General features: G+C 51.6%; 3 protein-coding genes across 3 annotated transcripts; 2 read left to right on the top strand and 1 right to left on the bottom strand.

Annotated features, from left to right (window-relative positions):
* Positions 1 to 1,743: 1,743 nt before the first annotated feature.
* CFAP97D1 (CFAP97 domain containing 1) lies at positions 1,744 to 5,696 on the bottom strand. Its single transcript, XM_070395104.1, has 5 exons — positions 5,573 to 5,696; positions 4,391 to 4,461; positions 3,992 to 4,110; positions 2,332 to 2,388; positions 1,744 to 1,840 (listed from the first exon to the last, which is right to left on the bottom strand). Exons 1-5 carry the CDS (start codon positions 5,694 to 5,696, stop codon positions 1,744 to 1,746), a joined length of 468 nt encoding a protein of 155 aa, XP_070251205.1.
* Positions 5,697 to 7,128: 1,432 nt separating this feature from the next.
* Positions 7,129 to 15,225, top strand: DUSP3 (dual specificity phosphatase 3). Its single transcript, XM_070393195.1, has 3 exons — positions 7,129 to 7,443; positions 10,463 to 10,689; positions 14,835 to 15,225. The coding sequence occupies exons 1-3, from the start codon at positions 7,319 to 7,321 to the stop codon at positions 15,038 to 15,040; spliced, it is 558 nt and encodes a 185-aa protein (XP_070249296.1). The 5' UTR covers positions 7,129 to 7,318; the 3' UTR covers positions 15,041 to 15,225.
* Positions 15,226 to 22,057: 6,832 nt separating this feature from the next.
* On the top strand, positions 22,058 to 25,370 carry SOST (sclerostin). Its single transcript, XM_070394971.1, has 2 exons — positions 22,058 to 22,277; positions 24,949 to 25,370. Exons 1-2 carry the CDS (start codon positions 22,058 to 22,060, stop codon positions 25,368 to 25,370), a joined length of 642 nt encoding a protein of 213 aa, XP_070251072.1.
* The last annotated feature ends 1,531 nt before the right edge of the window (positions 25,371 to 26,901 follow it).

Here is a 26,901-nt window from a genome sequence, read left to right as displayed (position 1 = left end):
ATTTTATTATTTTTTAACCCTCACCTGAGGATATTTTTCCCATTGCTTTTTTCAGAGAGAGTGGAAGGGAGGGAAGAGAGAGAGAAAAAAAAATTTTGATGTGAGAGACACACATCAACTGGTTGCCTCCTGCACGCCCGTGCCCTGAACAAGTGGTGGGGTGTGAACCTACCACCCAGGTACATGTCCTTGACTGGGAATCGCACCTGCAACTCTTCGGTGCATGGGACAACATTCGAACCACTGAGCAACACTGGCCAGGGCTGTCGTTCCTTTTTAAATGGACTAACATGCAGCCCAGCACTCTTGGATATTTATCCCAGAGATATCAAACTTATTTTCTTGCAGAAACATTGTGTACAAATGTTCATAATAGTTTTATTCATCACAGTAAAAAAAAAACCTAAAAACTACCCAATGTCCTTCAGTGGGTACATCCATATCATGGAATATTAATCAACGATAAAAAGGAGTGAACTAATGGTACACACAACTTGGATGAACCTCAAGGAAATTACATGGAGCGGAAAAAGCCAATCTCAAAAGAATGGGTACACACTGCATGATCCCACTGATGTGACAGTCATGAGATAACATAATGATAGAGGTGAAAAGCAAATTGGTGATTGCCAGGGGTTCAGAATGGGAGGAAGAGGGTGGCTAAAAGACAATAGAGTCTTTTGATAACGGTACAGTTAACTACCTTGAATGTGGTTGTAGTTGCACAAAGGTACACATTCAATAAAATTGCATAGAGCTGTACACGCATAAATGAGTGCATGTGTGACTGGAGAACTGTATATATGCTCTACGGATTGTACCAATGCCCATTTCCTGGTTTGGTTGTACTATAGTTACACAAGAAGCTGACACTGGAGGAAGCTGAGTGAAGGGTGCAGGAGGAGTCCTCCAGCCCCCCTCCACTTCTACCCTGTACATTTATCTGCAACTTCCTGTGAATCTATTTTAAAATAAAGAAGTTTCCTTATGATAAGAATATTATAGATTTACTGTCTCTCAAAATAAGCCAGGCTCAGCACCAACATGACCAGTCAGAGAAGCCACTCAGTGTGGTCTTGCCATATGGTTTAATATATTTTTCATATTTTCACGGTTGCTGCTTCTTATAAATGGACACGGTACGTGGGAAGTCGACGGGCATTTTTTCCCAATTCCGCATATTCACAGGGAACTAACGGCATACGTTCTCTGTGTTGTCTGGACCCTAATTTCCTGGTGTGCTTCTGTTTTCCATTTTTAAAAAAATATATATTTTATTGATTTTTTTTACAGAGAAGAAGGGAGAGGGATAGAGAGTTAGAAACATCGATGAGATCGATCAGCTGCCTCCTGCACACCCCCCACTGGGGATGTGCCCGCAACCCAGGTACATGCCCTTGACCGGAATCAAACCTGGGACCCTTCAGTCCGCAGGCCGACGCTCTATCCACTGAGCCAAACCGGCTCGACGCTGTTTTCCATTTTGAAGGAGCTGAACCTGTGGCTGGATCATCTCACCCCACCTTTTCTTCCCCCAGAATGGTGATGATGGTTTATATCTTAAAAAGTTCTCTCTCCTTCTCTCTCATTAAAACTTCTTTTCATAGCCCCAAATAAAAATGCTTGTTGCCTCTTTTCTTCCGCCTGCCCCATTCTGTCTCCATTTTGGGATGGGACTTAAAGCCATTGGGTACCTTAAATGTAACTTACTCAGTTTGTGTTTCAAGCTTTATTGTAGCATCCCTAAGATTGAGCATTCAGCCATCTAGGAGTGTCTTGAGATTCCAAGCAGCTAAGAAATCCTAGGGCCTTCTCTTGTGTCTGTTCTGTGGGGAGTAACCTTGTGTTCGGGGAGAAGCGAGGGAGAGAAGCATCAATTATACAGAATTATTCTTTGGAAAGCCCGAGTGTCCATTTATCCCTCTCCCCGGGGTGGGGGTGGGGAGCGGGGGACCAAACTTCGTCGTTACTAACAATGTTCAATCATACAAAACGCCAGCACAACAATACTTTTGAACAGTGACAGGGACCTGTAATGTAACTTTGGCACAACATTAAAGCCACGAGACCTCCTGTTTATATCTGCTTGGAACAAATCACTTCCCCTTAGACATGTAAAGCCTCAAAGCTGATGACAAAAGACAGTCATTTCCGACTTAAATGGAGAGAGAGCAGAGACAGAGCTCGAAGGTCTCTGAATGGGTAACCCACAGAGACTACAGAAGAGTAAATTCACCCTTTCACTGGGCCCCTCTACAGTTCTCAAGGCTTTGGTATCAAGTGTTCAATATCACCATGTTGGATAGTAAAGAGCAACCGGGTAAGACATACCTATTAAGCTTTGGAGAAAAGATACTTTGTTGTATTTCTGATATAACGTCTTGAATTCTTGAAGGAAAAAAAAAAATCAGAACGGTTATGTCAAAGCCAGGGCGCGGGTGCGAAAGTTGAAGTTCTAAATTCTAAAGTTGAAGTTTCAAAATTCAATATTTCAGAGTGGCTTCCAGAAAAAGCTTCCAGATTAAAGTCAGGGAGTGGAGGTTTTAAAAATACCGCCAGTGCCACCCTCTCCCCCGCCTTGAAGGGTTACTGCTAATAAAGCATGTTAACCCCGTGTTGGACTGCATACCCTCCATTCTCTTTGCTTGGACATTCAGCCTTTCTGAATGAATTGAGGGATGAAGGGAGATGCTACCGGATATCTTTCTGAAACATGCGTGCTGGCTTTGCTGCCAAGGAGAGGTCCTGGGCTCCTGGATGGTTGGTTCTAGGTGGTTTTTCTTTTGCCAATTATTTTCTTTTACCGATCATTTCTCATGATCTTGCCCTCAGTGGTTAATGGGCCCTCCTGAGACGGACTCTGCTCTGAACACAGACAAACTCTGTGCACCCCCAGGAACATCCCAGAGCCCCCACGTGCCTGCCAGTCCATCTCCGACGACCTGTGGTCATAGTTTGGTTTGCGATCATCGAGCCTCTTCAGGATGCCCTGGTTTTCAATGGTGATTCTCACCAGGTTCCGGTTCCTTGTTTCTCTGTTTAAGCTGAAAAAAACACAGAACCTTGGTGAAAAATGAAATTCTCCTCCTGGTTGGGAATGGGGGCAATGAAGCAAGCTGTCCCCGCTGAGCCCGGAGGCCCCGCGTGCCTCCTGAACCAGGCTGCACCCTGGGAAATGGGCATAGCCTTGGCCGGCTTAGATCCGCGGTTCTCAGCCCTCCTGCTCACGAAGATTCCAGGTGATGGGTCTCGGGTGCAGCTTGTAAAAAGTGGCATTTTGTAAAAGCCCTTAAGGGATCATGTGAAGCAAGGATTGAGAATGTCTGATTTCTAGGATGAGGGAAGGTCTTGCCTATAGATAAATCTCAAATGGCCGGTGACAAGTTTTGTTTCATCTCACTTCCCTCAGCTTCCAAGTCAATTTCAGATACACAATGACCCAGAAAGGCGCGCGCACACGCACACGCGTACACACACCACAGACACACAGTCACACAGACACACACACACAGACACACACACACATACCACACACACTCTCTTCTTTCTCTTACATACACTTTTGTAGCCCTGACCACACTGCATTGTTATTTACATGACTGTAGCCCCTATCAGACCTGAGTTCTTTGAGATTAGGAAATAGATATCTTATCTGGTCTCTGGATCCCAGTGCTGAGCACATAGCAGCTCAGGAAATATTCGTGGAACTGATTCTTAAGGATGCTGTGTCATAGTCCCAGCGATGGGCACCACTTTTACACAAGTCTGTAGTGCTTTCCCGTGACAAACTCGGAACGAGACTCTGAAATCAGTCTCTTAGCTGACACAAACGCTCTTTAATGCTGGGGACGTTCCCCATTTGGGGGAGTTTTCGTTCTCCTTCACATCATCTCTTTGGTTATTCCTCAAGATAACGTCCCCTCAGGATTCCTCCCACTTGGGAGAAGCTTGCACTGAAACTGAACAATGACACGAAGAGAAAAAACACTACCTTTTGGAGAAGTACTCATTCCAGCAGTCCACCTTGGCAGGGCCGCGATGGGCATTCGCAATTTTCTGACACAGTTGCTTGTTTTCATGCTCAATTTTGTTGATTCTCTTTTGTTCACCCTGGTGAGAAAGCCCACCCCTGCATGATGACATCATCACGACCTTGTGCTGCAGCACACGTGGCTTGGCATCGCTCTCCTCTGGGATTGTGGGAAAGGGCAGACTGAGGCCCACCGGGGAGACGGAGCAGAGCTGAAGGGACTAGGGGTGATGTGTGTGGGGAGAAGGAGCATCGAATCTTGTGGTTGGGTGGGTATTTAGAAGATTCTGGGGAACTGGACCCCTTTAGGACACAGATAAAACTCAGAAAGGTCCATGTGCAGATGGCAAGAACACATACCTGCAGTTTTCCCAGCTTTAAAATGTGATATGTGCGTGTCACTGGAGGTTTGGTATCAACAGCAGGTTTCACTGGAGGATAAAAGAGAGCAGTTTTATATCATAGGCGGCCTCTTCGCAGCCTCAGAAAACCTCACATTCTAGACCAGTGATGGCGAACCTATGACACCCGTGTCAGAGGTGACATGCGAACTCATTTTTTTGGTTGATTTTTCTTTGTTAAATGGCATTTAAATATATAAAATAAATATCAAAAATATAAGTCTTTGTTTTACTATGGCTGACACGTCGAGCTCAAAAGGTTCGCCATCACTGTTCTAGACAATGACCCTGATTAATAAACATTACGATTTTGAATTCTGACCTTAATCCAGTTCAGGAGTTTTAGTTTAATTTCCCAAACTGACATCTTTGAAGAGTTTTGAGCAGGTCAGGATGGTCATAAGTAACATTTATGGAGACATATGTCCTTTGAATTCCATGAAAGCGCTTCTCTCCCATCCTTTCCCAATAGGACTAGTTTGTCTATCAAGGGCTGAAGTCCTATTCTCTTCCTATCTTACTTTGGCTTTAAAGTATTTAAATGAGCCTGGCCAGTGTGGCTCAGTGGGTTGGGTGTCGTCCCATGCACCAAGAGGTCACCCGTTTGATTCCTGGTTAGAGCACATGCCCAGCTTGCGAGCTCGATCCCCAGTGCGGGGTGTGCAGGAGGCAGCCAATCGATGTTTCTCTCTCTCTCTCTCGAAAAATCAATAAAAACATATTTCAAAAAAAGAATTCAGCCCTAACTAAATTTGGCTCAGTGGATAAAGGGTTGACCTGTGGACTGAAGGGTCCCAGGTTCAATTCCAGTCAAGGGCACATACCTGGGTTGTGTGCAGGAGGCAACCAATCAATGATTCTCTCTCATCATTGATATTTCTATCTCCCTCTCCCTTCCTCTCTGAAATCAATAAAGAAAAAAAAAAGAATGAATTGAAAAAAAGAATTTAAATGAGCATATTTATCAAATGGACCCTGGTGGAAGATAAATTTTGTCACTGATGCTAATGTCCTTTTGACCCAACTCAGCAGATAAGGCCACATCACCTCAAAGCCATGTGCCGGTCTGATTTGCTGTCGGTATCTCTAAGACCCTTCCTGAACCCCTAATGGCAGTGTCCAACCCAAAGTGCCCACATACCTATCTCTATCCTATTCTTGTGAGATTTGTAATGGCCGAAGTCCAGTTTCTTCCCGAAGTCTGTGCTCTGCCTGTGATTAGAGACAATTACAGGGTAGGCTAGATACTGCAGGGAATTATTCATCTTCTCCTCCTAGTCTCACTTCAGAAATGAGGCAGCTAGGCTTCTCTGTGAGGTACGTTGCTGTCCCTATGGTGGGTTGTCATAGTTACCCAGTTGTGACATCAGGGACAGGACCAAGGGAAGGAGGAGCAGTGGCAGAGCGTGCCTAGTTGTCCCTGGGCTTCTCCTCTGAAAGCTGACCTAGGCCCAAGTCAAGATGAGGAGTGAGGACCTCAGAAGCATTTTCACCTGCCTTGAGTGCCGATGCTACCAGGTACGCTGTGGGGGGCCGGGGGTGCTGGGGCGGGGGGAGGTGTGGGTGCCGGGGGCGGGTGGAAGTGGAGAAAGCCACCCTTGGTTACATCCCTTAGGCTATAAGCTAAGTAGTCTCCACAGCAATGGTTCCCCTAAAAGTGTGAGACCACAAGCTTTTGGGGGAGATGAATGATTCTCTGAAGGATAATCGGATCCAATTTCTTCACTTTGCTCAGTTTCAGAGGAAACTGAAATCCAGAGCAGCAGCCAAGTTGCTCAAGATCCAAGTTAGAGGCAGGGCTGGGCTCAGACCTGGGTTTCTGGAATCCTCGAGGCCACATTTGCTTTGTGGAGGGTGGGTGGGCCGGTGAATCTACCATTTTCAGGCAGTTGGGGAGGACAGAGGCTCTGTCTTTTGCTCCTAGTGAGATCGCAGTAAAGGATTATCTGACATCCTCTGGCTACAGCGGCTGGCAGTGCTCCACTGTGGGCTCACCTCCACTGAGGGCTCATCTCCACACCAGCACAGGGGGTGGCACCAGGGGAGCTTCACACATTTGCTGATGGAGAGGGAGCACCAACCCCTATTCAGTGCTCAGTGTTAGTGCCGGGCTCTTTCCTTAAATGTCTTTTAATCTCCCAATCAGCGCTAGGAGTTAGGAACTGGTATTATTATCCCCGTTTTTCTTTTTCTCGGCCAACAGGCTCCGAGAGATTAAATGATTCCCCAGAAGCAGAATGCCAAGGCTGGCTGCATAGAGCCCAGGCCTTGATGTAGGCACCAGGCTGAGGCTCAATGAATGTTGACAGAAATGTGCCCCAGAATCGGGCTCCTGGAACTTGAAGCTTCGTAGGGCCTGTGAAGTGCACATTGTCACTCAGAGGCCTGAGCTGGGCAGGGAGTCTCTCCCACAGGCTCCCGGGGGTGCCGACGCAGCTGGTGCGCAGTAGGAAGTCAGAGCGCACTAGCGGAACCCCGATAATCGGGGAAAAATAAGCGACACTCGGTTGTACCCCGGTCCATAGGAACGTTTATTGTGCCTCGCATTTGATCTGATGGAGTTACTGCGCTTCCCAGTTTATGATGCTACCGGGTGGGATAGGACCGCCTCCCCCCGCCCCGCTCCGCCCAAACGCGGGAGTGGTGGCGCTTCCGCCCCTGGGGACGGGCCAGAGGGCTTCCTGAGGTTCGCTGGGCGCCGGGCGGCGCGCGTCCTTCCCGGCGGCGGATCGCGTGTGGCCGCCGGTGATCCGCGGCTTCCAGGGCCCGGCGGACCCGCCTCCGGGGCGGGGAGGGGCGGGCCCGGGCTCGGGAGCTCCCGCCCAGCTGACCAGGCCGCTCTCCCCTTGCTGGTTGCCGCCCCGGCGTGCAGGGCCCGGACGCCGCCATGTCGGGCCCGTTCGAGCTCTCGGTGCAAGATCTCAACGACCTGCTCTCGGACGGCAGCGGCTGCTACAGCCTCCCGAGCCAGCCCTGCAACGAGGTCACTCCCAGGGTCTACGTGGGCAACGCGTGAGTCGCCGCTCCGAGTCCCAGCCCCGCTGGGCCCTCCCCGGAGCGCATCGCCCACCCGGGAGCTGGGGAGGGGGCGTCGGCGACTGCGGGTTGGGGGAGACGGGGCGGGGTCGCCCCATCCGAGCTGCAGCCGGGACTGAGCCGGGGCTGGGCATGGGCTGGGCGTGGGCTGGAGTCGCCGCCCACCCCCACGCGGGGGGCGGAGGGGCTGGTCGCCACCCCGGCCCCGCGTGGTCCTTCCCTTCCGGGGGCGCGCAGAGCCCGGGGGGCAGCTCGGCCAGCGCCACGTGCGGCCCGCAGCCGCCACCCGCTGGGCACTCGGCCTTGGGTGGGGTCGGGCTACCATGTTCACTAACAGGTGGCCTCGGTCGCCCCGCTGGACTCAGGCCGGCGCGTCATGTGACAGCTGCCTGGTTCTGCAGTGAGGTCACCGCGGATGTCTGCCTTCGCTGCCATGGCAACGGGCTGACGTCACAATTCGGGCGTGGAACATTTCCCGGTTGGGCAAGTCCAGATCTAGGAATGGAAATACCCCAAATGAGGGGGCATCCAGAGAGCTGGACCAGGGTTTCCTCGCTCCTTCTCCCACCTTCCAGATAGGGTGTGATTTACATGAATTCTAGAATGATCCAGTGATAAACCCCATAAAGACCTGAGCCATCCCTTAGAAAAGGCTTTCCACCTTCTCACCACCAGGAAATGCATTATTTATCACTTGCGAGTTCTTAAATTGATTTTCTCATTTTCTGCTAGCCAAGTTCCTAGTAAGAAATTCTCCGCAGCAGGAGAGAACCAGTGTTAACCATTGTGAGAGGGGCTGAAATAGCAGCCCAGGTAAAGGCCAGATTGCCAAGCCTGTACAGCGTTCGGAGGCTCAGGCTGGGCTTTCAGAAGACCCTGAGGTTACCAATGCCCTGAGAACCATGGGCCCGGGGGCTGCATTTTAGAAATCCAGGAACTCCTCCCCTTCTCTTGTTTTACACACACACACACACACACACACGCACACGCACACGCACACAGAGTGGCAACCAAGCAAGTGGTTGAGGGAGTGTGAGGACAGGGTCAGTGTCTTTCTCATGTCAGTATCTTCTGGGTCCTGGACTAGGGCTTGATGCCAAGAACTGCCGCAGAAATGGGGGTCATCTTGGAGCTTGAAGGGGTCCATAAGGCAGGTCCCAGCCTCATTCATTGCATCATTCACTCACGATATGAGTGCCTGTGTGTCAGGCAGTGTACAGTGTTCGTTCATAGTAGTGATAGTAATGATAATGGTAAGGTTATTGAATGTTGAATTAGTATTAGGGAAAGGAGATGGATGATAGTGACTCTTCACAGTTATTTTAGTGTTTGTTTGTATTGAGCCACTGCTTCACCATCGCATAAAGTGCCAGGAGTAGGGACAGATCAAACGGAGCCCTAGGGTCACAGCCAAAGGCTTTAGTAATGGCCAGGTTCTGAGGAGGACTGCCTCCCAGCCACCCAAGCAGCAAGCGGCCTTGGCACCCTCGGAAACCTTGATCTCTCGGGCACTTTGGCACGTTCAGTTGTCACCACTTCCCAACTGGAAACGGAGATTGTGAACGTCTAGTGGCAGCCAGAGTGGCTAGTGCTGACGGCCACTGTAGAAAACACACTCCTTGCCCTCTAAGCAAATCTGACCTTGGCTTAGCCAGGGGTGTGTCGGGGCGCCTGGCAGAGAGGATTGACTGAGTCCCTAGTGTTCCCCCAACCATCGGGAGCCCCTTAACAAAACCAGGGCTCCTGATCAGGGCTCAGAGGGCAGAGAGGAGCCTGGATGAGCCATGTTTTCCGGGTGTCAGGATTTGCAATGATGTGGGCATGAGAGGCAGAGTGAGGGGGAAGACAGCAGCTCAGCTGGTGTCAGGAGAAAGGAGGTCTGCCCCCAGCTCCGCTGCTCAACAGCCCACGTGAGCACACGCGCACCCGTCTGCTGTCCTGTCAGGCCGGAGTTGAAGCGCGGTCCTTCCTTCCTCACAGGGCTGACGCTGTGACAGGCAAACCAGATCCTGTAGGACAAGGCGTTTGGTAACATATGAAAGGCTGTTTGAATTGGGATGTTGTTGTGAGACGAAATAAAGGAGCCCTTTGACTATTCAGATCACATGTGTTGTAACCCCCGTAAGTCCTGTTGGGGCCATTGCTCCCAAAGTGTTTACTCATCCAGGAAAGCATCAGCAACGTGGCTAGTGGCCTGTGGCAGGAAGGATCCCTCTGGGGGATGGGAGGAGGCTGCCATTCAAGGAAGGAGGCAGCCCGGGATATGCTGAGTTCATTCTTCTTCACGATGTACCACATATTCATTCAGCGGCTACTCGGTGCCAGGGACCATAGCAGGTGCTGGGCATACAGACCTGAAGTAGATATGGTTCTTCTGTCACAGAGCTCTCTGCCTGGACATTAAACAAATGAGCACAGTCAAGTGTTAGAATAGGAGCACTGATTCAGTGTCTGGCTCTGTCTATAGAATAGAATAGACCTCATTTAGCATTCACAAATCCCAGGGGTCATCCCCATTTTACAGACTGGGAAACCGAGTCACAGAAAGGTTAAGTGACTTGCTCAGTGTTGCCTGGCTGGTAAGTGGCAGGGCTGGCTGGATTCAGACTCAGGCAGTCTGGCTCCAGAGCCCATTCTTAGCCACTTGGCTATACGAGCACCACAGTATAGGGAGCATGATGCCAAATGGAAGGGAGGAAATAAAGAAATACTGGTACTGCAGAGAGTGGTGAAAAACGAGAGGGTGCATGTCCATGCAGAAGGGCATCCTAGGCAGAACAGCTCAGGCATGAACCCAGTCTATTTGGGGCAGCTACTGGTAATGAGATATCGCTGGGGTGAGGGATGAGGGGCATCAGATGAGGAGAAGCTCTGGCAGGACCAGAGCACGGAGGGTGTCTTGCTTTGCCAAGAGGCTTAGCATCTTCTCCATCTTCCTCCCCCTGGGATTGCCAGTTGGTCCGTTAAGCATCCCCTGTCGATGTCCCCTGTCTAGGTCTGTGGCTCAAGACATCCCAAAGCTGCAGAAACTGGGCATCACCCACGTCCTGAATGCTGCTGAGGGCAGGTCCTTCATGCACGTCAACACCAATGCCAACTTCTACAAGGACTCTGGCATCACCTACCTGGGCATCAAGGCCAACGACACGCAAGAGTTCAACCTTAGCGTCTACTTTGAAAGGGCTGCAGACTTCATTGACCAGGCCTTGGCTCAAAACAATGGTAAGGAAGCCGCCCCCCAGGAAACGATGGGAGGCAGCTTTTTTTAATTTTTAATGTATCTGCATTGTTTTAAAGTATTACAGATGTCCCTTATTGTCCCCCCAAAGGGGGGCAGCTTTGACTGGACTTTTTCTTGGCAAACCTGTTGTTTCCTGTCCCCTGTGATGAATGACTGAGAGCTTTAAGTCTGTCGAGTGTCCCCACGTGACACAAGATGTACAAACCTTTCATACAGTGGCAGCCTCAGGGTCCTCGTGTTTGATCTGACTTTGACGGAGGGTTCATTTCCAGCACCGCCCCTCCCCGCCACCCCCCCCGCTCCCCAATTCAAAGAGGTTCTATAATGAAGATTTAGTTCCCAGGATAAGAAGTGCTGAGGTGCCGGAGCTCCAGGCTGGTTGATTAGGAAGCTCCACGGTGGCGTCAGACTAGGTGCTTTCCCTCTCTCTCTCCTGCCACCCTCAGTGTTGGGCACTCCTAAGGGTCCCAAGATGCTGCGGCTTTCTGGTTGCCACTTCCCAACAGGACAAAACGCAGCAAAGGATGCAGCAGCCATCACTTCCTCGTGTTTCTCTCATTTAAAACAAATGTTTTTTAAATTGATTTCAGAGGGAGAGAGAGATGGAAACATCAATGATGAGAGAGAATTATTGATCGGCTGCCTCCTGCATGCCCCCCTCTGGGGATCGAGCCCACTGGCCAGGTGCCCTGACGGGGCATTGAACCATGACCTCCTGGTTCATAGGTCGATGCTCAGCCACTGAGCCACACCAGCCGGGCTTCTCTCATTTTTTAAGAGCAAATAAGACATTCCCCAGAAATCCTCCAGTGCGATTTCCCGCACATCTCACTGGCTAGAGTTGGGTGATACGAGTACCTCCCAAGGGGATGGGGCAGCCATGATTGGCTAAGGCTGGGGGTCAGCACACTGCAGCCCACACGCCAAATCTTCAAGTCAGATTTTAAATGCCTCCTGCAGCTCCCAAACGTAAGGTAAGACTGAAGCAGACCTGCTGAGGCGCTGGCAGCTGGGCAAGGCACGGCCGAGAGAAATCCTAGAAGGCCAGGGGCAGCTATCTGCTGAGTGGGCTGGGCCGCTTGCCCTTTCTGCTTTCAGCTGTTTCTCTCAGCAGCTGTCTTTGCCTTCATGCTGCCTCCAGTCTCGTCCTTCCTCCCCATCCCAAAACTACCCAGGGGAAGTGAGCCCCATTGAGGTGTGACCGACCCTGTCCCCCTGATGCTAGCCTGCCTCTGCTACACGGATGCTTCTTGGGCCAGCAGCTTCCCCACTGAAATGATTGCCAGTGAACAGAGTTCTCTAGACGCTGGTTATCTCATGGTCGGGGCCCAGGAGGGAAGTTTGAGCACCCCAGGAATCTGCCGACTTTACCATCAGGCCTTTCATGGTCGTCATGGTCCTGCATGTGTCACCCCCTCCACTCCCGCTGTTCCGAGCTCCTGGGTGGGTGAGAACAAGGGTCCCGTGAAGGGGATGGATGTTGCTCTTGTGTGTTGGTGAGGCACCCACTCGGGGAACTCAGAGTCCTCCGACTTTGTTTCTTCTTTTCATACAACTGGGAACACACCCGCCTTTTTGTGATCACCGGCCTTAGCTCACACGGCCTAGGGCAGTGGTCGGCAAACTGCGGCTCGAGAGCCACATGCGGCTCTTTGGCCCCTGGAGTGTGGATCTTCCACAAAATACCATGTGCGGGCGCGCACGTACAGTGCGATTGAAACTTCGTGGCCCATGCGCAGAAGTCGGTATTTTGTGGAAGAGCCACACTCAAGGGGCCAAAGAGCTGCATGTGGCTCGAGAGCCACAGTTTGCCGAGCCGCAGTTTGCCGACCACGGGCCTAGGTCATCAGTCTGGAAAGTTCTCCCTGCCTCTCCTGACGCTGTCCTCTGGCAAACCCTACTGCGAGCTGTAGTGCTGGGCCGATGTCCTCTCCTCCATGACACCTGCCCTCAGGCTGGGTCCACCGTGTCGCTTGTCTGTCTCCGCAGCACCTGACATAGCGTTGGGCACATAGCAGGGACACTTTAAGTGATGACTGAATAAGTGACCGAAATGAATTCCGTGGGCTCTAATGCCAGCTGTCAATGCTTCTGAGATTGGCCAAACGGGTCAACAGAAACTCACTGTCCTCCCACAGTGTGCAGGGCTCGGGGGAGTCAGGGGCCCATCACTTTGGAGAGTTAGGGAGATGGTCAGGGGCGCTCAGGAGGGAACAGTCACTTGCAGCCCCGATGATCAAGGGAGGCTTCCCTGAGGAGGTGGCGTTTGGGGGGCCTGGAAGGATGGGCTTTGAACCCTCCTCTTCACATTGGCCCTGTGAGCCCTGGCTGTGCTGAGTGTTCCAGGTGGTGAGGCAACTGTTCTGCAACTGGTCCCGTGACCAGGGCTGGGGCAGGGAAAGCCCCACTCTGAGGACTTAGGGTCCGCTGGCCGGAGAGAGGATGGGCAGGAAAGTGGAGGGCTCCCCCTCCTGGTTTGGGAGGCAGTGGGAAAATAGAGCTGTGTTTTGGGGACAGGGTGCTAGGAATAGAAGAGGGAGAGGAGGAGATAACCATGCCAGGTGGGGGCCAGATGCTGCAAGGCATTGTGGGCCAATTGGGGTGCCATGAAATGGTGTGTTTGATTTGTCTTGGTTTGTTTTTGCATTTGTGAGTTGGGTTCCTTTTATTTTTAAACTGCTTTGTTGAGGTATAACTGACATTGAATAAACTACGCGTGGTGTAATTTGGCAAGTTTTGACACATGTATACAGTTGTGAAACCGTCACCACAACTAAGATAGTGAGCATATCCATCACCCCCCAAATTTTCCTCTGTCTCTTTGTGACCTCTCCCTTCCGTCCTCTGTTCCCTCCATTCCTAAGCAACCACTGATCTGCTTTCTATCACCAGACACCGGGACATTCAGTAGATTTTTATATAAATGGAATTACACAGCATGCATGCCTTTTTGGTCTGACCTCCTTCACTGGGCATAAGTACTTTGTGTTTCATCATGTTGTTGAGGGTCAATAGTCCATCCTTTTTAATGCTGAGGACTATTTGGTCATATAGATGTAGTACAATTTGTTTATTCATTCACCTGTTGATGGACATTCGGGTTGTTTCCATGTTTTGCTTTGGACTGAAATACAAGATTCATATGGAGAAGTGGTCATGTCACAAGTATGTAAATCAGGGCACTGCACACACCCATGTACCAACCCCCGGATCAAGAGGTAATAACACAACCAGCACCCCAGAAAGTCTATCACGTGTCAGTCTTAAATCCCTCTGCTCCTAACTCTTTACCACTGTCTCGTCTTCTAACAGCACACATCAGTCAGGCTGCTCCCCTAATGTGGCATCATACACATCCTATTGGTGTGTTTCATCCATGTGGTTTCTGATAACTTAAGCGTGTCAAACATGTGGCCCACCGGCCGCGAGTCTGACATGCTTGGGAGATTGTACATTCTTTTTTTTTTTTTTTTTTTAAATATATTTTATTGATTTTTTACAGAGAGGAAGGGAGAGAGATAGAGAGTTAGAAACATCGATGAGAGAGAAACATCGATCAGCTGCCTCCTGCACATCTCCCACTGGGGATGTGCCCGCAACCAAGGTACATGCCCTTGACCGGAATCGAACCCGGGACCCTTCAGCCCGCAGGCCGACGCTCTATCCACTGAGCCAAACCGGTTTCGGCAAGATTGTACATTCTTGTTCTTTATCCATTCTGCCATTGATGAGCCTTTGGGAGACCCCACACTGGGACTATTGTGAATGAGCGTTCTGGTGCATGTCTTTTGGTGAACGTGGGTGCGCGCGTTCCTGCTGGGCATGGATCTGGGGCGGAATTGCTGGGCCATAGGGGCTGCATGGGTTCCGCTTGAGTAGATACTGCTTCTCAGTTTCCCAAAGTGATGTGCCAACTTGCACCCCCTCCCAGCCACATGTCGGAGTCCTGGCTGCTCCACATCCTCACGGACGCTTCGTGTTTTCTGTCTTCCTCATTTTAGCTATCCTGGTGGGCACAGAATGGCCTCGCCTTGTACTTGTCATTTGCATCTGCTGGGAGAGTTTTGACTGGAGTCACGGTGTGAGTGGATGGCCCCAGCTCACCGTGTCACCCCCTTTCTTACAGGCCGTGTGCTGGTCCACTGCCGTGAAGGTTATAGCCGCTCCCCAACACTAGTGATCGCATACCTCATGATGCGTCAGAAGATGGATGTCAAGTCTGCCCTGAGCATCGTGAGACAGAACCGTGAGATCGGCCCCAATGACGGTTTCCTGGCCCAGCTCTGCCAGCTCAATGACAGACTAGTCAAGGAGGGGAAGTTGAAACTCTAGGGCACCCCACCGCCTCCTCTCTAGAGGTTGGACAGGGGGAGCCCTGGCCGGGGTGTCCGTAGCTGCCACGTTTAGGAAACAATGTACCCTGCTCCCAGCATCACCAGGCACTTGCCCACAAATCTGTCCCAACACAGCCCTGGGCCTCTCTCCCCCTGGGGAACATAAAGAAGCTTGCTGAGGGACAGTCTTGCTCCCTGGTGTGTCCTGTGCCTGCGATTTATGGTGTCCTCGCCCTGAGGTGGGGTCGCGGAGGGGGAAGACCTGTGACATGCATGCTTCTGGACGTGAGAGGCCTGAGACGCTCACAGGGGCCCTCCTTGCCTCCCCGACTCCTTACCCCTGGGTCCTGTCCTGTGTGGGGACTGTAGCACCTCGAGCCTTGTAAAGGAACTATGCAAACTCGGGGCCCCTTCACCCCCATGTCTGTCTCCCCCGGGCTCCCTGCAGCCGCCCATCCCCTGCTTGCAGGCAGAGGCGCTCCGTGAAGTCTGAAGCTGGCGTGGGGGAGCCGTCAGTTGTTAGTGGGTGAAATTCCCGCGAAGAGACCACATTTGAATTTCTCCCTTAGGATTAAAGATGCCTAGACAGACAGAGAGGCCCTCAGGCGGGCAAACAATTCCCCCCTGGAGGTCTCTCCCGAATCAGCAGTTTCTAAAATGCGAACCCTTGGGAGGCTCGAGGTCCGAATCCACCGGGATATTTCCCTGGGCCTGCTCGCAGTCACTTGGTTTGTTAGAAGAGCTATGCCTTGGGCATGGTTTATTTTTCTTTTTTAGAAAACAGGGTGTTGAAGTCCAGCCTATTTAAAAACCCCACCATTTGGAGAATTACAAGGGTTTTGTCCTGAATTATAGTGTTGGCGAGCCCAAGCCACTCGTGCTAGCTGCTTTTTGTCTCGGTTGCTATTCTAAGAACAGGAGGAGGAAGTTGGCCAATTACAGTTTGTGTGTGTGTGTATGGGGGTGTGTGTGTGGGGGGGTGGGGGGGTCTCAGAAACACAGCCAAAGGATGGACGAGCACGGACATGAACGGCCCCCGGCTCACACCCTGCCCACGTACAGGTCGTTCTTATGGCTCTCTGGTGCCAGAAAAGACACTGGCCCTTCGGAGCAAAAATGACTCAGCCACGCAGAAATGAAGCATGACGGAGCGTCCAAATGGAGCCTTTATCGGTGGTAGAGCAAGCAAGCAAACAAACAACAAGAAACAACTTTTTTTAGGAATGCACTAGCTCACACATGTGTGCGCACGTTTGTCAGAATATAGGATTTTATTTTCAACAGTCTTGTTAGAACTTTGCATGATTGTCGTCATGGAAAGTGATACAGTGCTGTATACAGGTTCCCTAACAGCCATGCCCCCAACACCTAGCACACAGGTGTCTGTTAGAAGTCCGTGGAATTAAACGTGTGTGTTTTTTTGAGCACCAAATATAGGTAGGACATTGTTCTGGTGGGTGTACCAAGCTCCCAGAATCCTGAATTTGTGGTAGGATCACTTGCAAAGATTTGCAAAGGAGTCTTGCCTGAAGTGAAATATCAGGGACTTTTGTTGAATATTTAAAGTTGTTTTAAGTTTAAATCCAGGCGGTGTTACCACGTGGAGGTGTGGAATGTGCCTTTCTCAGTCGACCAGGAGCTTTCCGCCAGGACAAGGAGAAGCAGGCGTGCCTTTGGAACTCACTCGCAGGTGGCAAGGTCTCTATCTCAGCGGGGCAGCACTGCACAGCCTGACCAGCAGGGGCAGCACTGCGCAGCCTGGGCTGCACTTGTCTCTGTGACCACAGCAGCCCCGATATGCTGGCTGCCCAGACAGAGCCACCCAAGTGAAATGGCCATCCTCTAAACTCTGTACCTCAGTTTTCAGATAACCCTCCCACTTAATCCAACTTGATCCTCACAATAGCCCTAGTTGGTGGATCTTCATGTATTGTTACCTTAAAAGAAAAAGGAGCTGGGGTCCTGGGGTTCAGGGTGATTAAGGACATGACCCCCTATATTGCCCAGTTTAAGGCAGAATTGATGCAATATTTCAGGTTTGCTGCTTCCTGAAGCTGAATTCTTTCTCTCATATTTCTCATACGACACTCCTCAAGAAATGAGCCCCCCTCCCCCCCCCCCCCCCCACCATGTCCAGGTGTGCTGCACCTGCCCTTGACCCAGCCCATGTGTGCAAGGGCCAGTTAGCTTTGTGGACAGAGAACGATTCAAGCTGTGGTGCCAAGGGAGGTCTAGTGAAGGTTGAGACAAAGTTGGCACAAAGCCATCCGTAGTCCAGGAACAGGAAGTAAAAGACTGGGTTCGAATGTGTGACTCTTCTTCCAGGAAACATGTAGCATCTCTAAGCCAGAGCTTCCTGCTCCACTTCTGGAAGAGGCTCCGGATATGGGGCCCAGGCAGTGGTCACCCCACAGGACAGCCACAGCGACTTAGGAGCCCTTGAAGGCCTGTTCGTGGGGGCCTGAGGGAAAAAAGTCAGTGGGAGAATTGTTGCCTTTACTTTGGGACTACTTTTATGCTGATAACTGGGATTTCTTGACAGTCTGTAGGCTCAGAATCCCCATATTTACTTCACAAGATTTAGCTCTTAGTTCTTTGAGTCAAGTAACATCAAATTCTATCGTGTAAGAGTCAACACGCGCCCAGCGCTGAGGGGAAGCGGTTCCTGGGCAGCTTTACCCCTGGGAAGTGATGGACTTGGAACTCAGGGTGCCCTCACTCCCTCCCCTGACCGGATCCCTTTCTTCGACTAGCAGACCCCCAAATTAGAGCACCAAGCGTCTCCTCTATCTAAAGCAGTACACGTGCCACCGGCTGGTCTGTTTCCCTCCCACTCTGAATTACCTGGAGAGCATAAATCAGTATCTACAAACAAGGAGACTCTGACACTCGGGTTTTCTAAGAATCCCCACTTGGAATTGACCACCACCTGAAAGTTAGAGGGTCTGTCATAATACAGTGACCACCAGGTGGCGCTGCGTTCCACCCGTGGTGAGGGATGATTTGAAAATGAATGTTGGTGCCTTTTGTGTCACAAGTTAATGTTAATAAGATGCTAATGTTTTAATCAGAATAAGCACTGATCTTATAATAAAGATATAAGCTTTTCTCGCAGGAGATTTCCTGTTATAAAACTGGTGTCAAGTATCACTGAAGAGCCAACGATGATGGTCCTTCCAAGTCAAGATTTTATTCTGATTGGGTTAGAGGCCGTCTCCGGCGGAGAGAGCAGATTGGCTGGAAGCTTACTTTCCCTCCTGTCAGCTTTCAGGGTAACTTGATTGTGAAAATAGCAAATTTTCTGGACAGAAAAGGGGGAAGGTATTAAATGGTTTGTTTTTAAAAATAAGTTTAATGTCTGTTATATCACAAATCAGTGTTAAAATACTAATACTGTAACCAAAATAAATGTCTTATATTACCAAGAAATGGTCTCTTTTCGGTCCCTATCACAGTTGGTTGCTTTAATGCTTACCTTTTGTTTGCTTTTTCTAACTTTTAAAAAGAATCACCTAAAAATTGGCCCTCCTGAGCTAGTGATAGGTTCCATGCTGATTGTAATTATACAGTAGACATTTGCTGAACATCCTTCCAGTGCCAGAAATGTCCTGTGTTAGCAAGTCTTTTTATTTATTTCATTTTAAAAATTCAGATTAATTGAGGTATAATAGACTGGAATGTTCTTGAGTGCAAAGGCCCACCCCTAATGAGGGAGGTAAGATTTATGGTTCTAAGAAGTAGGGGTTGGGGTGACAGTCTCAAGGTGGCCTCACGTGAAGATGACTGGGTGGCATTTTGGGATTTGTTATCCTGCAAATGGACAGTCCCAAACATATCCCTGAGCCCAGATGCTTTAAATCCCACCATCAGCATGGTTTCCCCTACCATAAGCACTGCCTTTTTCCCTCTGAATAAACAACTCAGAGTTGGGTGCCTTTAGTCCCAAAGTCTGGACAGCAGAAGAGCCTCTCTAGTCTTCGCTTAGAGGCACTTAGGCAAACTCATTATTTGTCAGACCGCTGTGGCAACATAACCTTTATATTTTTACACAAAATCTTAAGGCAGAGCACTAAGATGTAAAACTGGTAAAAGTGTTTTTTAAGTATAATTTTTAAAACATTTTAAGTAATACATAGTAATCAATTCAAACAATACAAAAGGCTTATAATGAAAAGTGAATCTTCTATCCCAAACCTTCAATCCCTCTCCTAGGAGGAAGCCACTATTAGGTATATCCTAGAAAAATTATTCTTGACAAGTGCATGTAAATTTACAATTATCTCAAAATTAAAAGTTTAATTTGAAAAATTACTTTGTATAGGATGTTCATAGCACCTGTACCGAGAATAGGGGAACATTGGATGTAACCTAAACTACCCACAACAGAAGTCTGCTAAAACCCTAGGGGTTTGCCTCCCGCAGCGTTGTCTAGCTCTGAACAACAAGCTTGTGGACTGGGTAAATATAAAGTTGAATTGATGTTAAGCAAAAAAGCAGATGGTGCCCTGGCCAGTGTGGCTCAGTTGGTTGGAGCATTGTCCCATATGCTGAAAAGTTGCAGGTTTGATCCCCAGCAGGGCGTATATGGAAGGCAACCAATCAATGTTCTCTCTCACATTGATGTTTCTCTCTCTCTCTCTCTCTCTCTCTCTCTCTCTCCCTCCCTCCTGCCTTCCCTCCCAATCTCTATAAAAATAAATGGAGCCAGAAACGGTTTGGCTCAGTGGATAGAGCGTCAGCCTGCGGACTCAAGGGTCCCAGGTTCGATTTCGGTCAAGGGCATGTACCTTGGTTGCGGGCACATCCCCAGTAGGGGGTGTGCAGGAGGCGGCTGATGGGTGTTTCTCTCTCATTGATGTTTCTAACTCTCTATCCCTCTCTCTTCCTCTCTGTAGAAAATCAATAAAACAAAAACAAAACAAAACAAAAATAAATGGAAAGAATATCCTCGGTGAGGATTTAAAACAAACAGCAGATGGCATCATAGCCGGGTTGTCTCTGAGCCAATCTGCAGAAATCATGGCTCTACATTGGCAGAGAATACGTCAAAAGTTTGGGGATAATTTAGAGATTCAAGTCCACTGGATTCTTCTCTCTCTCTCTCTCTTTCTCTCTCACATTAGTTTCAAATAAAATAATGAAATAAATAAAATCCTGACCTTCGCCATCCTCCAGTAGCTGGCTTCTCCTTCCACCTCCGGCAGGTGGCAGAAGTGTCCCAAGGATGGTGACCACGTCTCCGTTTCATGCGATGGGCCTGCCGCCTCCAACAGCAGGTGGGGCTCCAGCATCCATCCCGCCAGCTCAGGGTCTCTGGGCATCAGAATGGCCCTCTCCCAAGTCCAGGACAAGAAGGCAGTGTCCGGCCACCATAGGGTTAACGGTTCACATTCCAGAGCAAGGGAAAAGGAGGCTGGAGGGTCACAGACAGGGGAGGGGGCACGGAGGACCAGCTTCTCACAACACACGGGCTCTGTTGGGAGAGATAGATCACCCCCAACAATGGCCACAGCTGTTTTCGTCTGCCCCGAAGGAAAGACGAAGGAAGCAGGTATCAGAGAGGGCCCTTCCTGCAGGGGCTTCTGTCTGGCTTGTAAAACTGTCAGAGCAGCTGCATTCATGTGTTGAGTGATGGATGATGGAAAGGAGGAGGGACCGGTGGCCGCAGATGGACACGGCGGCGACTTACAAGTCGAGGCAGGTGGCAGAGGCCCTGCAGATGCTCTGCAGGTGGGGCAGGCTGATTCATGGCCCAGTGAAAAGACCAAGGGGACCGGAGCCGCAGCCCTCTTCCCGGTCTCCTCCAGGGCCAGGAGGGCTGCCTCCTCCTCAATCCATCTGCAATGAAAGCTTCCGCTGCAGGGCCCCTTTCTTTTCCTGCACCTCAGGTGTGAACCTCCTTCCCCGCCTCTGCCCCTCCCAGGCCCTCATTCTGCTCCAGGGCTGCGGGAGCCATTCCTTTTGGTTTCTCGGTGGCTGGCCGGACCTGGGAGGGCTTCATGGAATGCGCCCCGTGGTAGGCACCCGTAAGATCGCCCAGAGAGGACGCAAAGCTGGTTTTGAAACATGTAATGGGCTGGGAGACAAGGAAGGAAAAATGTCAACACTGAAAATGCTGGCCTTGGCTTTTGCTAAGAAAAGGGATTTTGTGTTCTCCACTCCTGCCCACAGCCTGGCTGGGGAAATGACTGCCTTCGGGATGTCAGCCTGCAAGCCACAGGGAGTGTCCGGGCCAAAAAGTGCCTGTCACCATGTGAAGCATGGCAGCCACCATGCTTGGGGGAAAATGGCTGTTTAGTATTTTAACCCTGCTGACTTGGCTTCCGTCATTATTTGCTTGCTCAAGTAATAGAAAAGTTATTTTGAGTTTCTGAACTTATATAAGTTATCTCATTCGATTGAATAAGCCATTGACTGTGGCATGAAAACCCCCATTGATAGTGATCTTACTGGTCTTTCGAAACACATTCCTCTGCACCTGGAGACCATGACAGCACAATGACTCTAAATGGCCTCAGTGGCTCCAAATAATGTGCTTCCGTTGACTCAGGGGTCCTAGGGCACTCACTGTGGCCTGAGAAATGGGATCGGCTGGGCTCAGCCCTCTGGGGGACTCGGAACTGCAGTTTCCTTTGTTAAGCTGGTGCCAAGTTTGTTTTGAAAAAGCCCGGGGGGCGGGGGGCCAGGGAAGTCGAGATGAAGAGCTGGGGCTCATTTTGATAAGTGACAACCACAGCCGCCCGCACAGAGGAGGTGCCCCTCTCTCTGAGTCACCGGGAGCACCGGCAGCAACTTGGGAGTTTGCTGCACTTGAGGAGAAGAAGTCTTTGGAGAGGGCTTGCTCTGAGCACACCCTGTTCCCTCCCCCTGGGCTGAGGGAAGCATGGGGCCAGCCCTGCCCCAGCCTGTCATTGGCTGGCACGAGGCAGAGGGGCTTTAAAAAGGCAAACGTGCCTGGGCTGGGGACTGGAGCCCGTGCTACTGGAAGGCCAGGTGCCCTCCTCCAGCTGGCACCATGCAGCTCTCTCTCGCCCTGTGTCTCGTCTGCCTGCTGGTGCACGCAGCCTTCCGTGCGGTGGAGGCCCAGGGGTGGCCGGCCTTCAAGAACGATGCCACGGAAATCATCCCGGAGCTGGGCGAGTACCCCGAGCCGCCGCCAGAGCTGGAGAACAACAAGACCATGAACCGGGCCGAGAACGGAGGGAGGCCTCCCCACCACCCCTTTGAGACCAAAGGTATGGGGTGGCAGAGAGCACCTGTGGCACAGGGCTCCTCTGAGGGGAGGGTTCTCTTTGGGACATTTTGAAGGCTGGGGTGGACCCTCAGGTGCTGCTGGCAATGGGTGGAGGGATGGTCTTGCCCAGAGGCAGGGAAGGATAGCATGCCAATGGAGCCCTGGAATCCAGTGCAGGGACTTGAGGCTGGCAGGGGGCTGGCAGAGAGCCTGGGGCAGGATGGAGGTGGGCAGGCTGGGAAAGGAGAAGGTTTAAGGAACCCCTTCCCGAGGTTCAGGAGTCAGTCCAGCTGCCAGCATCACTGGGGACAGGACAAGGCAAGGGAGCCTCACACCTATAAGCTCCTGCTGGAGGCCAGACGCTCTCGGTGGGCTGTGCATGTGCTATAGCCCAGGATCGTCCACGTGGGAGCCCCATGGGGTGAACTCCCAGCTTGAAGGTGAAGAAATAGAGGTTCCAGAAGTTAAGTAGTCTGGTAGTGAGTAGACAGACTGAGATTTGGACCCAGTTTCATCCAATTCCAAGACAGCCCTGGAGGGGGATGATGGGTGGGGTCTTGGGGATCAAAAGCCAGAGCAAATCCCCCCAGAGCAGTGGGAAAGGGATGACAGAGAGGCACCTCATCAGCTCCCCCTGTGCCTGGTCTGCCTCGTGAGCTGGCCCTTGAACGGGAGTGTAGGCACCGTTTTAGCCTCTAGTGTGGGTGGTTGCTGGGCCCAGGCCCCGGAGGGAAGCAGCATCAGCACCCTCCGTGCAGGGAGCAGACACAGGTGTCTACTGAGCCCAGCATCCGTCCTGTGTCCCCATCTCAGACCCAGCCTTGCCCATTCCTGGGGAGGGAGCCTGACCCTAGGGAAAAGTCAGTGGCCTCGGTAGAGGGTACACCTGGGCTCCTGGTCAGGTCTGCACAGGGAAGCTGGGGGGTGGAGGCACTGTGCACAGCTGGCTCTGCAGCTGGCAGGAATGGCTGGGGGCGGGGGGCTGGCTGATACTTCAGAGTGAGGGCCTCACTGCCCTCAGGCCATTGCCCAGGTGGGAGAGGAGCCCAGTTCCCAGGCTCCTGCATCCCACCCCTCCCTGCCTCACAATCACTGAGCTGAAGGGGACCCAGGAATGAGGTGACCACTTCCCTGGGCTCCCGTGAGAGGCCACAAGCCCCCAAGGGAGCCACTTGTCCCAAACAAAGTCACCCTCTGCAGAGGAAGGATCTGACCGTGGGGCACTATTCTTAGAAAGCCCCAAAGCCTCCTTCCCTGGGCAAATAAGCCACCCACTCACACCCCCCCCCCCCCACACACACCCCTGCAGCCTGGGAGCAGGACGAGGCAGCCAAGCCAACCCCGAAACCAGAAGGCCGGCCACAGGAGGAAGGCAAGCCCACATCCCCCTGCTGCGTGTGCTCTCTATGCCTAGGGGTGGCTGCCTGGCCTTCTCTGCCCCCATCTCTGGTTGTGGTCTTAGGATTATTTTCCATCCCTTGGTGTCACATGGAATGGTCCCCATGAGACCCTTGGGGTGGACAGGTGCTCACAGGAGGACCAGCTATTTAAAAAGCTCCCACCATGTAAGCCCACGATAGGAGACATCATCAAGGTGACTTCAGGGGACCAAGTCAGGCCTCAGAGGACAATCTCCCCCCACCCAGAAAGCAAGCCTGGGCCACTGTCAGGTGTCCATTCAAATGGCACAGACAAGAGGTGTGCCCAGCAGAGTACCTGGTACCCAACAGGTACTTCAATGTTTGTGGCAGCTGAACCTGTAGGTTTTCTGTCAGAGCTGGGTCCCTCTCTGGTAGGGAAGTAACTATAGTAAAAAGCACCCCCTTGTCCCCCGAGCCCAGCTTGGGCACGCAGCTTCCACCCACGTGGGAGCCAAGCGGTGCTGGGCCCCAGGGAAGTGGAGCCAGGAGACCCAGCTCTGCCTTTTGGGCCAGCGCTTTTCCCTCTCTGGGCTTCCGTGCTGTCGGTGAAAAGGAGGGGGTTGGACATGCTGCCTTTGGCTTCTTTCAAGTCTAATGACTTCTCCTCCTCTCCACCTCCCTTCCATCCCTCTCCTCCTCCACAGCTGCCCTGATTTATTACCTTCAATTAACCCCTACCCTGCTCCTCTCCCATCACCTCAGGCCCCTCCCAAGTGTCTGGAAAAGGAATTTGGGAGAAGCCAGAGGCATGCAAATTGTGCGGCTACTATCGCCTTTCCACGGTCAGGGGCCCTGTGGCATAGGTGTGACTTAAGTATAACAAAGAGGCCCCCCTCGGAGAGAAATAATAACACATAACAGCCAGCCAACACTTCCAGCTCTTGCTGTGTGCTTGGTGGTGTCCCCTGCAGTGTATATGTAACGGATTCACTCACTGAATCCTCAGATAGCAAGCACAGAGAGGTCAAGTCGTTTCCCCAAGATCACACAGTGATGGAGCTGGTATTTGAACCGCAGCAAAAAAAAAAAAAAAAAAGAAGAAGAAGAAGAAGAAAGAAAGAAAGAAAGAAATTGGCTCCAAAGTTTTAGGGGAAATCTTTCCACCAGCCGGGCCCTCCCCATAATAGATGTCCAGGGGCAAAAGCGTCTGGAGAGGCAGGTTTGGGAAAGGCGAGGTGGTGTGGAGGGAGCTGGCCAGACGGGGAGGCGCGGTCGGCCCGGCCTCCGCCCTCACGTGCGCTCTCTCCGCAGACGTGTCCGAATACAGCTGCCGCGAGCTGCACTTCACCCACTACGTGACCGACGGGCCCTGCCGCAGCGCCAAGCCGGTCACCGAGCTGGTGTGCTCCGGCCAGTGCGGCCCGGCGCGCCTGCTGCCCAACGCGATCAGCCGGGGCAAGTGGTGGCGCCCGAACGGGCCCGACTTCCGCTGCATCCCCGACCGCTACCGCGCGCAGCGGGTGCAGCTGCTGTGTCCCGGCGGCGCGGCGCCCCGCGCGCGCAAGGTGCGCCTGGTGGCCTCGTGCAAGTGCAAGCGCCTCACCCGCTCCCACAACCAGTCGGAGCTCAAGGACTTCGGGCCGGAGGCCGCGCGGCCGCAGAAGGGCCGGAAGCTGCGGCCCCGCGCCCGGGGCGCCAAAGCCAACCAGGCGGAGCTGGAGAACGCCTATTAGAGCCAGCCGCCCGCCGCGCCTCCCCAGCGGGCGCCCCGGAACCAGGCGCCCCAGGCTTCTGCCCTCTGCGCGCGGTCTGATTGTTTGTATTTCATTTTAAATGCCTGCAACCCAGGGCAGGGGGCTCAGACCTGTCTGGCTGCGCAGGAAGTAGCTAGGCCCGGTGGATTCCAGCTGCCAGCAAAGCCCCACACTCCCCGCCCTCCGAGGGGGTCCCTCAGGGCAGGCGAGGGAGCTGAGAGTCAGGGACACTGAGCCATGCAACCCCGCCCACCGGGGCCACCTACCTTTGCAGGTCCCACTTCCGAGCAGGCAGAAAAGGAAGCCCTGGGGTTTAGGGAGCGGTGGGGAGTGAGAGAAGTCTGGGGCCTGGTTATGAAAGGTCAATAAGATCCCCCGCGTCTGCCCATCAGACACACAGTGCCATGCCGTGCCAAGTGCACAGGACTTGGGTTCTTAGGGTTCTAGTCCTGGTTCTGCCACTCCCTTTCTGGGTGACCTTGGGCTACACTCTTCTTTTTCTGAACCTTGACTTCCTATTTGTAAAATGCAGGTGGGGTTGGGATTAGGATCTCAAGGAATCTGCTGCCATATGATTCCAGGGACTTGGGTGGCTTTCAAATGAGCAGGAAGAGAGAGGTTGGCTTGAATCCCTGCCTGGTCATGTCCAGAACCCCGAGTTGTAATTTTCTGACCTGACAGCCGAAGATGAAAAACTAGCAGGGAAAAGAAGGGCCCGTTTCTGGCTGCCAAACTCCTGAAAGATGCTGAGCTGTCTCCCAGCCCTGCCTCCCCAGGTGGTTGGTACCTCCGCCCTCCATCGCAAAGGGTGCAGAAACGCCATCAAACTGGGGTAGAGGAGTAGGTCCCCAGGGTGCCGGAGGGACAGAGATCACCCTCCTATTCCCAAAGAGCAGCACCCTCCCCCCATGGCCATCGTTTAAAGTCACCTTCTGTAAAGACGCTCAAGGTCCCAGGACACTGGGCTTGCAGGCCCAAAGGAGTAGCCCCCGCCCTTTCAAAGACCAGCAAATCCCTTCTGAGTCCCCGCCTCCTGCCTACCAGTCACGGACACATTTTTGTCTAGAAAATTGCTTTTTACTGCTGTTTCATGGGATGGCATATCTTACATTAAAATAATATTATTGGGGGGAAATGACAAGTGCTGTACATACGCTGAGAAATCACTAAGCCAATAGCTGCCATTCAAAAATCTTGTTGAAAATCATTTTCAGACACCTCTTACTTTCTGTGTAGTTTGTAATTGTTAATTTTTTATTTTTATTTTTAAACAGAAGCACATGCCATGTGAAAGCCTGCTGGGCTGGTCATTTTTTTTTTGCAATCTTTCATGTGGGATTTGTCCACAGGAATGAAAGTTGTGGTTTTTAAAAAGAGTTAAGTTACATATTTATTTTCTCACTTAAGTTATTTATGCAAAAGTTTTTCTTGTAGAGGATGACAATGTTAATATTGCTTTATGAAATACCAGTCTGTTCTTTCAGAGTCCAGAGGCATTGTTAATAAAGAC

The sequence above is a fragment of the Myotis yumanensis genome, unplaced genomic scaffold (genome assembly GCF_028538775.1).
Source record: "Myotis yumanensis isolate MYYU_CA2020_CCGP unplaced genomic scaffold, mMyoYum1.0.hap1 SCAF_16, whole genome shotgun sequence".
Classification (NCBI taxonomy): Eukaryota; Metazoa; Chordata; class Mammalia; order Chiroptera; family Vespertilionidae; genus Myotis; species Myotis yumanensis.
Note: the sequence above shows the minus strand (reverse complement) of the source record. Positions and strands in the feature narration are given on the sequence as shown.